The sequence below is a fragment of the Phascolarctos cinereus genome, unplaced genomic scaffold (genome assembly GCF_003287225.1).
Source record: "Phascolarctos cinereus isolate Bilbo 61053 unplaced genomic scaffold, phaCin_HiC Scaffold_3;HRSCAF=262, whole genome shotgun sequence".
NCBI lineage: Eukaryota > Metazoa > Chordata > Mammalia > Diprotodontia > Phascolarctidae > Phascolarctos > Phascolarctos cinereus.
In genome coordinates this window covers 141,706,543-141,720,085 of record NW_027555736.1, presented here as the reverse complement: position 1 = coordinate 141,720,085, position 13,543 = coordinate 141,706,543, and the positions used below count along the sequence as shown (strand labels likewise).

At 37.4% G+C, this 13,543-nt stretch overlaps 1 protein-coding gene across 1 annotated transcript in view; it reads right to left on the bottom strand.

Moving 5' to 3' along the window:
* The window catches only part of TLN2 (talin 2), a 575,966-nt gene that overhangs the window by 178,953 nt on the left and 383,470 nt on the right, over positions 1 to 13,543 (bottom strand). The window contains 4 exon segments of the mRNA XM_078151184.1: positions 1,168 to 1,296; positions 4,866 to 5,032; positions 5,797 to 6,091; positions 10,431 to 10,598. Coding sequence (XP_078007310.1) covers positions 1,168 to 1,296; positions 4,866 to 5,032; positions 5,797 to 6,091; positions 10,431 to 10,598 — 759 coding nt within the window.

The window sequence follows — 13,543 nt, the reverse complement described above, 5'->3', positions numbered from 1 at the left end:
CTGGAAACCACCAAATGGTTCAATTCCCTGGAACAGTTATTAAATTAGCTTGGTATCAGAAGTGGTATTTTCCCTTTGTCTTTCTTATAAAGGGACAAGGAACAATCCCACCCCCTAATGGTATTGATAAGTACCACCAAGGGGGATTCCTTTAAAAATAACAATTAAAAAAAAACCATAATGGAGCACCTTCCATGCAGCTCTCTAGGCCAAATACAAAAGTTTCACACTTATGAATAACACTTTCACCCTATGAAATGCCTTGACAGAAAAGCAATGACACTATGCTTATAATTCTGGTGCCATCTCCTATCCCCTTTCCTAAATAAAAAGGCTGAATACAACTTTCAAGCCTGGTACATGTTTACACACAGATTTTGATGAATTGATCTCAAAGCTACTAATTAAAGGACCAGGATGAGGACAACTAAATACATAAAAGATTTTTCTGTATAAGGACTTGGCATGGGTACATGTATATGTGTGTACTTGCGAAAATGCACAATATACTTTTTCCACATTCTATACTAATTTTGGTAGTCAGTATTCTCCCAAAAACATGATATAAAATTTGATATACAACTAGATATATGGGAAGGCTATACATTTTAATTCTGATGAGAATTCACTGACATTTCTTATTTTAAAAATATTCTTCTTTCCCCTGTCTATTTAATCTATCTATTCAATCTCCTATTTCCTATGATTCAAGAAAGTAGAATTCAAACACTCACTGGTATTTAATCAATCTTTCCCTCTGCTCCAAGGTTTGAGAGGATACCATAACAATTCGCTACCAAAATTTATAACCTAAATAAGCAATTTCCTCAAAAAAAAAAAAGAATCACATAAATGTAACTGCTTCTGATATTAAAGATCTTAGCTGTCTAAATAATTGCTTTGGCACAAATGAGATAATAGCTTGAAAACTTATGTTAATCTTAGCTTCAGAGTTCTCACATACCTGAAATCCCTTCTCTTTTAACAGAATCAATTTCTTAGATTTGAATTCTCTGTAACAACTGTGCCAATGGTCAAATCTTTGATTTAGTTTTACTAATCAGAAAGCTAGACTACAAATTTACTTATTTGTACAGTGCCTATTTCAAGTAAAAAGTGGATATACCAAAAAGGAAAAGGAAGAAGAAAAAAGGCCTTTTTTCTGACCTCTAACCGGTTGACAATTTTTTTCTTAATAGCATTCTGAGCCGCTGCATTGGTTGCAACCCGGAGCCCTTCTGCAGCTTCCCTGAGTCTCTGTTGCTGATCTTCATTTTCTGGGTTAGCAGCAGCACCCTGCAAAATGTAAAATAACAAAACAAAACAAAAAGAAAAGGTAAAATAAAAAATTTTCACCCTGTGAAAATAAAAATTTCAAGAGGTCCAGGGAGTACAATTATGTCCTCAATTGTCCTTTCATCTAATTCTGTCCTGAATATGGTTGGCTGGTAGGCAAAGGTAATTTTCCCAAGAGATAACCTTTAAGGTCAAGAAGCTTCCTTTTGCCATTGAAAATATCTGCATGGCATATTTCAAACATGCTCTGCTAAGCTCTGAAAGATTAAACTCTTAAGACTTGTATCCTAAAGTGTTTTAAAGGCTGCCATGTGGATGAAGTATTAAACATATTCTGCTAACCCCGCAGGATAAAACTATGTGGAAATTACAGGGAGGTAGATTTTGGCTCAATTAGATAACTTTTATAAAAAAGAGCTAACAAAAAGTGAGTATGGCTGCCTTGGGATGTAGTGATGAATTCTCCAGCCCTGGAGGTCTGCAAGTAAAGGATATATGCTAGATGGTCTTCATGTTTTAAGTAAAGATTAGACTTGGCCTCTATAGTCCCTTCCAAAAATATTATTTTATGATCCTTCATTTTCTGTGATCCATGTGAGTTATCATGGGACCATAAATTTAGGACAATTAAAAAAATCACTTAGATTAATTTCGTTTCTTAATTCAAAATGTGATTTTACAACCTTGGATGTACTAAACTGTGAATCATCCCTATGGGATGTTTCCTCTCTACGACATTATAAAGGGTTAAGATAAATCTACAGAAACTCTACAGGTGGGAGATAACACATAAACTCTGAGGTTGTAAAGGAATTTTGCTAAAATGAATATTTTACTAAAAACCATATTTCTGGTCATGGGGGCCAAGAAAATAACAGATGAAAGGCATTAGCAAAAGAATTAAGACACCTTGAAGCAGCTCTGTAGGAGAAGTAACGAAGGGGTCATGTCCATATATTCTACCTCCACACTGGTTTTTTTCCTCTAAATTCTTGGAACTTTGGGGGTGATGTTTCATTGTGGTTCAAGGCTTGGGAGTCTGGGTAGGTTTTTTAAAGTGGAGAGGATATGTGAAGTTGGTAAGGGTGCAAGGAATAGAAATATAATTGCTAATACATGGTAGAATTTTTTTTAAATGTCTCAATAGTTCAATTGTGGTTCTCTTTTCCCCAACTTCCTAAAGAATAGCACTCACAACTGAGTCATTCTCCCTTCCCATCCTCCACCCCGCTCCTTCCATGGCCTTTACATTGATAAAAATCAAAGAAAGAACCCAATGATGCACACAAGGCAATGACTTGTGTAGGTGCCACATCTCCATCCTTGATTGAAGCTCCATGAGATCATCCTGATCTAAACTTTGGATCTTCCCTAATGGCTGGAATAGTCTTCACCACAGAGCAGGCACTTAACACATTTGCTGAAATTGAATTATTTTCTATGGGACAAGGTTCATAAACAGCAAAGCCTGTTTTTGCTTTATTCTGGGTATCTCTAGCACTTAGCTCTGTGCCTGTCATACAGTGAGCTCTGCTTGATAACTGCTTATTGATTGAAAGAATGTTATTCTATAGAACCCTTCATTGTTCACTTCCTTGTTCTAGTCTCATCACATAGTACATAGGGTAAATAAAAGATTCTTGGACTGGAAAGTCAGTAAACCCGGGATGCTAATCACAGGGCTAACCCTATTCATCTGTGTGACCCAGAGCAAGCTACTACTCTACCACCTCTTTGGACCTGTTTCCTAATCTGTTAAATATTCATGATCAAAGTATTAGAGTTGGAAGGAAGCTTGGTGATCACCTAATCCAACCTCTTTATTTTAGAGATGGGGAAAGTGAAGCCCAGTGCCCGGAACAAAGCAGAGGAAGGGCACCTAATAATGGAGACTAATACTTTTGGGATGCCCCATTTTCTGCAGGTTTTCCTTTCCTCTTCTCTTCCTACTGTCTTTACAGTGTTTAGCCATCACCTTGGTTTATCAGCCAAAGTCCTATTAAGTTTTTATAGCTTAAAACTGCTCTAGGATTTAGGATACTTGATATAAATGAAGCAGGATCTTTTTAAATAAGGGGTAGCACAGGGACTGTGCCTGACGGGGGTGGGCCAGCTGAAGGCAGATTACTTTATCCAATGTTTGCTGAAAGATAAAGTTATAGCAGCTCTGTTCAGATGTTTCTTCAGACTCTCACAAGTTCCAAGTCTCCTCCAGCCTGGCCTCCGGCTCCACCCACCAATAGGTGTTGGCAGATAAGATATCAAGCTAGGGTTTTCAACTATGCTAAAACAATCAAAACTGTATGTTGCAAAACAACAATGACCAAGCCCTGACACAAAGAGGTGACAGCAGAAAGCATCTCCTCAGCCACTTTGCTGGGGAGGTAAGTGGTGCAGTGTACAGACTGCCAGGCCTAAAGTCAGGAAGACTCATCTTCATGAGTTCCAATCTGACCTCACACAATTTACTAGCCATATGACCATGGCCAAGTCACTTCATCCTGTTTGCCTCCATTTCTTCATCTGTAAAATGAGCTGGAGAAGGAAATGGCAAACTACTCTGGTATTTCTGACAAGAAAACTCCAAATGGGGCCACAGAGAGTCAGACACGACTGAAACAACTCAACAACAGCAAGAGATACTACGTGGAGGTGGAGGTCTGAGAACATGGAATATGGCTTACATACAATATCAGAATTTAGGAATTTAGTTTTGCTAAACTGTTTTTGCTCCCTTTCTTATAAGCAATCATTGGCTTTCTATGAAGGAGAGGACATGAAAATATATTGTGAAATGTAGATGAGGCAAAAATAATAATTTACCTTAAGAATAAAAAATGTATCTAAAAAAACTGTCCTCTTTTGGATTTAGTAAAAAGCGCAAATAAAAAGGAAACAGAGAAGTTTGGGAAAATCTCTTTGCTTGAAATTAGACAAACGAGGCAGCTAGGTGGCGCAGTGCATAGAGCACTGGACCTGGAGTCAGGAGAACCTGAGTTCAAATCCTGGCTCAGACATTACTAGCTATGTGACCCTGGGCAAATCATTTAACCTCGATTGCCTCCAAAAAGAAAAGAAAAAAAAAGAAATCAGATGATTACTAATACATTTATAAATCTGGGTTTAAGTCATGCCTCTGACACATACTAATGTGTGTGACCCTAGGCAAGTTACTTGACCTTTCAGGGTACCATGTAACTCTCTAAGACTATAAGACACTGGTGGTATGAATATCCCAAACTGATGAAATCATAGGTTGGGACAAAACCAAAAAATAATAAATATGGTGCAGTTAAGAACACTGCATCTGTATTCAGGGACACTGGGTTTGAATACCGAATTTGCTAACCTGTGTGAACTTGGTTAGAGAGATTAAATCTTTCTGAGCCTCATTTTCCTCTTCTATAAAAAGGAAAAGTTACATTAGAACAGCCCCATGGACCTTTTCAGTAGTTAATGATATTACCTTATAGGTAGATTAGTAGAATAGCATATAAGGAGGAACAAAATTCCTCAGTGAAACAGCTCACATGATTCACTTTTCAGCACATCGAATCCACATTAATTACCTTTGCAGCTTCGACCATGCGGGCAGTGGAGTCAGCCAGGAGTTTTGCAGCTGCCAGAAGCTTTTTGGAATTCTCCATGTCGATTTCAGCCTCAGCATCTGACCTCATGGCGTTGACAAGGTCTGAGGTAGCTTGCGCGAGGACTCTGGCCTGCCGTACCATTTCACCTAGGGGATAAGACAGATGAGCGTAGCTGCTATTTAAACCTCTGCTCTCTTAGACGTTTTAGAGGAGTCTGTTCTCTGCTAATTAGGATACAAAAATGAAGAAGATAAGCCCTATGTAAAAATACTCAATCCTTCAACCAGCCTCTTGGAATAGCAACTGCAGACTCAACACCTTACCAGAAAGACAAAGAAAAGAAATGTCTTTCTTTGGAAGCCAAGCCTGCATGTCCTAAATAACTAAAATTTGATTATCCTCTGCACAGAATTAACATGAATAGAGAAACAAACTGGACTGAATTCTTACAGGAAAAAAAACGGGCACCCTCTCTTTTAATAAAGCCTAGAAGGAGGCTGAGGTTGTGTAAGCTTTTATTTTTAAACACAAAAATACACACATTTACTAAATGTGTGAAAAAAAATCCTTTTGCTTCATAATTGAATAATTATAATATATTATAACTATGTTATAATTATAACAATTCCATGAATAATTATCTATGGAAGATGCAGAAAATTTTTTTTAAGAGTTATATACTATCACTTAATAAATCGTGCTACAGAGAAACACACCTGTTAGTCTGAAATGGAGTTGCTTCCAATTTCAGCATAATCCTTGTAAGGAACTCTAAAGTTTTCTCAATACAATAGATACATCTCTTTATCATTTACACTGAGTAGGACCAATTCTCTTTTTCTCTCCTCACCCCTGCTCAAAATCTTTAAAGGAATCAAGAAATAAACACATCCAAATCAAAGCCACTCACCAGCATCTCCCATTGAGCTGAAGATGCTCTCAGTAACACACATGATGGTGTCAGTTGCCTGGTCATAACGGCCAATCGGCTCCCCTCGGCTGGCAAACTGCCGGACATGCTGCAGGAGGTCGTGTAAGGCCTGGCTGACCACGCTAGCTGCTGCGCTGACCTGCTTCAGCAACTCACTATCATCTGTGGCATCCTGGCAGGCGCGGACGCAGTTTTCCACTGAACGGTCAACAAGTTTTCCAGCCTCAATCAATTGTTCCTGGCATACAGGGGAGCTGAGGGTGGGGCTCACTACCTGCAAGAGGATGAATACAGAGGCATTGGAACTATAGGGCGGTTTTAATCAATCCCAGCCATGTGCAAGCATCTCTCAAAAACGGCAACAAACAACAACAACAACAACAACAAACTGCTGCAAGGTCTTGGTTCTGTTCACGCTCCATAAATCATGGTACAATCTTCCTGTATGCGGCCCCTCGCCTGCCTTCCCATCTTCAAATCTAGGCTCAAAAGAGCCGATAATAGACACCACTATCCCTTCTTTGCAAAAGCGGGCTGTGAGAGGGCCTATGAATGTGGAATGTTGTATATACTGACAGATGCAGGTGACTATTGCTCGGTAGAGTTAGAGCTACTTTTTTTCTATTTAAAATCTTTCCCCCCCATAAAGGACGGTTCACTATGTAAGAGAAGTAGGGTCAAATATATGTGGAAATCAACCATTCAACAAGCCTACAAAGGGTGCTAGGCAGTAGGGGTACACATAGAAAGACAGATACAATCCCTAATCTGAAATAAGTTATATGAACAATAACAGTTAACATTTATATAGTGCTTTAAGGCTTGTAAATTGTGTTACATGTAATAAAGGCGATATAAAAACAAGATATTAATAAAGATGGGAAAATTAACTAAAAAAAAATCTCAGTCCTTGGCCACATCTTCCTGGAAGTATTGCCTAATTGCTCTCATCTTCTTTATAGCCACTAAGTAAATGTTAACACAAATCTGCATTGATTATTACATTTATATGTGATCAATTTTCAAATTCCTAAGCTAATGAAGGGAAGCAATGGCAAAGGTAATTCAAAATGGCAGATAAACCCCCAATTTACTGGAGTATATTTTCATATGTAGGGGAAAATGGGTACAACCTACATAGGAATTTGCAACACTTAAAACAGAGCCCACGAGTAATCAAGAATTGATTGCACATACTTCTGTATCTAGTCTCTCGACATGTATTTTTTGATTGCCTGTTGAGAACGTGTAATAGTAAGACCGACAGTATCTAGGTACACCGAAAACGGTTTTTGAGAAATTTCACTAACAAACTCATTGAGTACTAAGTCATGTGAAAAACTTTTTGAAAATCTACTACCATGTTAGTTCCCAAATCCATTAAATACAGTAAATTCTAATATATACAGGATAGTTAAGAAATAATCTATTCTGGTTAATTAAACATTCTCATTATTTGAATGAGATGCTCTGGTACTTCAAATTGAATTAGAATGCAATAAAATCTATTCAAATATAATGAATGTTATTTAACCTTTCTTAAGGGCATTTCAGGGCCATCATAAATACCAATTAGCGATACATAGTACTCTTACCACCCTCCTCCCCTCCAAAAAAAGAGGCACTTCCTTCAAACAAATGGTACTTTAAGATTTGCAAAACACTTTATGAATACTTTCTCAGTTGATCAGAACAATCACTCTGGAAGGAAGGTGTTATTATTATTATCCCCATTTTACAGAAAAGGAAACACAGGTAGAGAGAGATCAGGTGATGACTTCTGAGGACAAATTCAAACTTAGATCTTCCTTAGTCCAGGTCCAATAAATACCATGCCACCTACTTGCCCAATACCACTAAATGAGAGCTATGGCATTTTTTTTTAACCAACCAGGACAACACAAAAATAAATATTTCTGATATTCTCCAATACAAATTCTTTCCAAGAGTAACATCTGGAATGAGCTTAATGCATGGAAATTAACAGGCAAAATAGAAAGTTGTTATTCTTTTATAAAATAAAACAAAAACAAAAAACTAGTCCCAAGCTAGACAACTAGATGATTCAGTGGATAAAAAGCTGGGCCTAGAGTCAGGAAGATCTGAATTCAAATCTAGTCTCTGACCCTACTTGCCATGTGACTCTGGGCAAGTCACTGAACCTCTGTTTGCCTTAATCCACTGGAGAAGGAAATAGCAAACCACTCTAGTACCTTTGCTAAGAAAACCCCATGGATAGTACTGGCATGCTATGGTCTATGGGGTCATAAAAAGTCAGATACGAATGAACAAAATAACACGTCCTAAGGTTCTCTTCTTCCCCCCAAAAGTTAGAGTTATATCTCACAGAGCTTACCAAAATGATCGTGTAGATCATCAATGGTATAAACCATTGTTTTTTCATATTCACTAGAGGGAGATAGGAATAGGGATCAGAACTGTGATTCTGACTCCTAGGGGAGCAAATTCCTTCTGCCAAAGCAGGCTGGTACCTGCAATTTACAGTCTTAGAAAACTGCCTAGAGCACAGGTGTCAAACTGCCAACCTTCAAAAACGCTGTCCTAAACCAGACTGAAATGTATTTGGGAAATGTTTAATAAAATAAAAATATGATATGACATAGATAATGTTAATTGGTGGTTTTCTAAGTCAATGCATGGCCTGCAGGGATCAGTTTCTACTTGAATTTGACACCCACAGGCCTAGAGTACTGAGAGGCTAAGGGACTTGCTCAGGATGAAACAGCCAGGATGATTTAGAGGTGAGACTTGATTGAATTCAAGTCCTCCTGGCTTTGAGGCCAGCTGTCGATCCACTACTCCAAGATGCTTTCCTTCCTTAACAGTGAGAGGAAGGTAAAGTTAGGAAGACTACACAGGTCCCTAGCAATTAATTCTTGGTTAACTTGTCCCAGCTCTGAGATCCTTTGACCCCTACCCCCAAAAGCAACAATAATAAGTCAAGGCTTTTCTTCTACCTTATCCCCATTACATATAATGCTTGCTGAAGGTTTTAGGTGGATGCTACTTATCATTTTAAGGAAGACTCCATTTTTTCCCATGCTCTCTAGTGTTCTTAATAGGAATGGGGGTTGCATTTTGTCAAAAGTTTTTTCTGCATCTATTGAGACAGTCATTTGGTTTCTGTTAGTTTTGTTGTTGATGTGGTCAATTATGCTGATAGTTTTCCCAATACTGAAACAGCCCTGCAATTCCTGGTATAGATCCTACCTGGTCATAGTGTATTATTCTTGTGATAAGTTGCTGTAATCTTTATACTAATATTTTATTAAAAATTTTGCATCTATATTCATTAGGGAAATTGGTCTATAATTTTCCTTCTTTGTTTTGACTCAGTTTAGGTATCAGCACCATATTTGTATCCTAAAAAGAATTTGGTAGGACTCCTTCTTTGCCTACTTTCCCAAATAGCCTATGTAGTATTGGAATTAATTGTTCTTTAAATGTTTGATAGAATTCACTTGTAAATCCATCTGGCCCTTGAGATTTTTTCCTAGGAAGTTCATTGATGGCTTGTTCAATTTCTTTTTCTGAGATGGGGTTATTTAAGTATTTTACTTCCTCTTCTGTTAATCTGGAGAATTTATATTTTTGTAAATATTCATCCATTTCACTAAGATTCTCAAATTTATTGGCATACAGTTTGGCAAAATAACTTCTAATTATTGTTTTAATTTCTTCTTCACTAGATTCACCCTTTTCATTTTTGATACTGGTAATCTGGTTTTCTTCTTTCCTTTTTTAAATTAAATTAACCAAAGGTTTATCTTTTTTTTTCATAAAACCAGCTCTCAGTTTTATTTATTAGTTTAGTAGTTTTCTTAATTTCAATTTTATTAATCTCTCCTTTAGTTTTCAGTATTTCTAATTTGGTATTTAATTTGGGGTTTTTAAGTTAAGGCTTTTATTACAAATAAGGCTGTGAAGCTCTGTCCAGTGAGTCCCCTATTTAACTTCTTTAAGAAACTCATGTTCCTGGATAGCATCACAACGACATTGTTAACTATGAGATGGCTACTTGAGACTACCCACACCTTTACAAGAGTGAGTTACACAACTCAGAAATCTTTTTTGAACAGAATTGAAAGAAAGAACAAGAACTCCAACTTGGAAAACTGTCAGGTTTATAAAAGCTGGTATATGAGCAAATATTTTCGTTGTTATTGAGTTAAACTGTGTCCGATGCTTCATGACCTCCTTTAGGTTTTCTTAGCAAAGATACTGTCATGGTTTACCATTTCCTTCTCCAGCTCATTTTACAGATAATGAAACTGAGGCAAACAGGGTTAAAGGTCACACTGCTAGTGTTTGAGGCCTGACCTGAACTCATAAAGATGAGTCTTTTCCTGATTCCAAGCCCAGTGCTCTAATCCACTGAGTCACCTAGTTGCCTTAGGACACCAAAGAAAAGTACCAACTCTCTAAGGGTCAGTGCACTAGTCACAGATTGCAGGGGATATAAAAAGGACCATGTGGCTGGGTTGCAACTCCACCAAAGCCACCTGGAGACACTTGAAAACATCCCGAACAAAAATCAGCACAGTCCTCAGTAGCCACAAGAATAGGAACCCCACAGGCAAACATACCCCTACCTTAGCACATGCCACCAGCTGGGAGGTGGAGAGAGCACACTGGGTAGCTGCGGCGATTACTCTGTTCTGCAGAACCGTGTCCTCCGCCACCTGGGCAACATTCTTCGCTTTCAGCACCAGCATGGCAGCAGCATTAGCGACGGCTTTGGCTAAACTCATTAGCACATCCTGCAAAAAAAAAGCAAACAATAAGGAATCATATTTTTCCTTTACTTCCTCCCTTAGTCCAGGAATAAAATGAGAGATTTACTTGGGTGCTTAAAAGAGTCTTTCATAAATATGCTTTTTTTTTTAAATAAAGAGAAAGCAATCATAAAAAACAGGACGACTTGCAATCCTGACATCATATTATTTTTCTTATCCAATAAGTAACCTGAAATAAATCAATTTTGGGGAAAGGGTTGCCATTTTAATAACTGGTTCACATGCACCAGACTTTCAGAATTAAGCCCTTAATTTAATTTAAATTTTTTTTTTTTACCATTTTTCCAAGATACTCTGTAAATAAAATGGCAGAATGTTATAGTAAGAAGGGACTTGAGAAATTAAATCAGAATCAAATCAGTTCAGGATTTCCTAACCCAAATGATATTGTGGATGGTAAATATTTAAATTCTATTCAGGGAAGCACTGTCTGCTCAGCAGTCTCAAAATACTGACTTTCAGTGGCTCAAGAGTCAGGTGATAGAAGACAGGGTTAGGGTGGGAGACAAGCAGATCACAGGTAAAAATTTTAAAGATTACACCTTTTCAGGTTAAAATAATTTCTTTAAAAATGAACGTTTTGAGGAGTGAAAGTGTTGTTAAGAGATAGATAAAAACCTTTATTAAATGCTCATAACTGTGGACCAGGAAATATTTCTCCTGAATTAATAAACACCTATTTAGTCCAATACTGCCACTTTCTAGATGAGGAAGGAAACTGAGGCCAGGAGAGATCATGTGAATTATTCAAAATCAAACAGAGAGCAGAAAATTTAAGCCTTGAACTCAGTTCTTCTGATTCTTGGGCTAAGGCTCTTTTTTATGTTGCCTCTGATGGCAAGTAAAAATAAACTTGGAAATACAACCAAATTTCACAAATGCCATCTACAATATTTGTCCACGCCAGGTGAATATTTTCACTGTAATATGGAAAAAATTATCTTTTTAGACAACTGCTTTTCCAAACAGTTGAAGTTCTTATCAGTAAAGTATGAAAAGGACAATACCAAACACCCAGAGGAAGTTAAATATAGATTCTAAGGAATCAGTTCATCTTAAAGTTAGTCATATCTTCTGGGATATGTTTGATAGGAATCAAATATGATGGAAATTTGAAAAGTTTTTTTTTTAAACTAGAAACTAGAAGACTTGTTCCTTCACCTTCTGGCTAAAGAGGGAGAGAGCTGTGAACTCTCATGAAATAGGAAACACTTGGCAAAGGATATAGTGTATATAGTTAGACCTTGTCTTGTTGACATACAATGAAATGGGTATTACATTTGTGGAAAAAGGAGCAATTTCACTTCTTTAACTGGATATGTCACCCATCTGTCTACTTTGCTGATATTCTAGGTTTGTTTTATTTTCCTTGATTTTTAAGAGCCTGCTTGTACCTACTATGTGCAAGGAAGGTACCATGTGCATTTCCTGTTTGTACCTACTATGTGCAAGGAAGGTACCATGTGCATTTATCGTTTGTACCTACTATGTGCAAGAAAAGTATCATGTGCATTTATTGTTTGTACCTACTATGTGCAAGCTACCCTGCTAGGCATTAGGAAAACAGAGGAAAAGCAAAATGAGTAGTCTCAGACCTCAAGGAGTTTACATTCTTTTGAGACAGACTACTGGAACACACCGGTAAACACACAGAAATACAAGGCAACTTTCAAACTGAGGCACTACCAATCCCGGGAAAATAAAAAAAATCTCATTACGGAGTTGGTGTTTGAACTGAGATCTGAAAGAAACTAGGAATTCTAAAAGGTGCAGTTCAGGAGGGAGTGCACTTCCCCACAAGGAATGGCTAAGTGGATGGTTTCTAGGAGACCTGGAAAAATGCACATTTTTCCATGAGGTTCTACAGAATGAAGCCACAGGAGAACCAGGTTAAAGATGGGCAACTCTGAAAGACTTAAGAACTTTGCTCAATGCAATGACCAAATGTGATTCCATGGGACTGACTGGGGAAGTGTGCGACCTGCTACCTAACAGAGAGCTGGTGGATTTAAGGTACAGAAAGGAAAAAAAAAGATTTTCAGATACAGGTAACATGATCATTTGCTTTGCTTGACAAATGCATATTTATTGCAGGAGTTTTATTTTGACTTTTCTGAATGTGAGGAAGAGATGGGGCACAAGGGATAGGTTGTAACTACTTTTCTTCCACCCCACCTCCAACAAAAAGAGAAGAGGATCCCAGAACCATTTCAAAAAAAAACACAACAGAACAAAAGAGATGCCAGAAAGAAACACATTTAAGAGGCATAATTTTTAAAGTTATAAGTAGAACTTACTATTACTTAAAAATAAAAGGAAGCTACATGTATAACCTATATCTGATTGCTTACAGTCTCAGGGAGAGAGGGAAAAGAGAGAGAATTTGGAGTTCAAAACTTAAAAAAAAAGTTAAAAGATTGTTTTAACATGTAATTTGGGAAAAATAAAATGAAGCTTTATTTAATAGAGTCAAAGTTTCACATACAATCCTCTTTCTCTACTCTACTTTGTATATGGAAATGGTGGTTTTGTTTTGTGATTGTTAAGTCTGAAGTTTTAAAAAAAAGAGAACTTTTTTTTTCAAAGGAAACACATTCTAGATGAGAGATGGAATTCTATATATTAGAAACAGCAAGAAAGTCAATTTTGCTGGATGGGGTCATTTGAGGAGAGTAATACATAAGGCTGGAAAAGAAGATTGGAGACAGGTTGTGAAGTCTTTGAAAGCCAAATCGACGAATTTGTATTTGATTCTAGAGGTAATAAAAAGCCACTACAGTTTATGGAGCAGGGGAGTGAGACGGTCAAACCTGCACTTTGGGAATATCACTTTGGCAGCTGTGTAGAGAACTAATAGAAGAGAGCTAAGACTCGAGGCAGGAAGATCAATTGGGAGACTGTTCCAATAT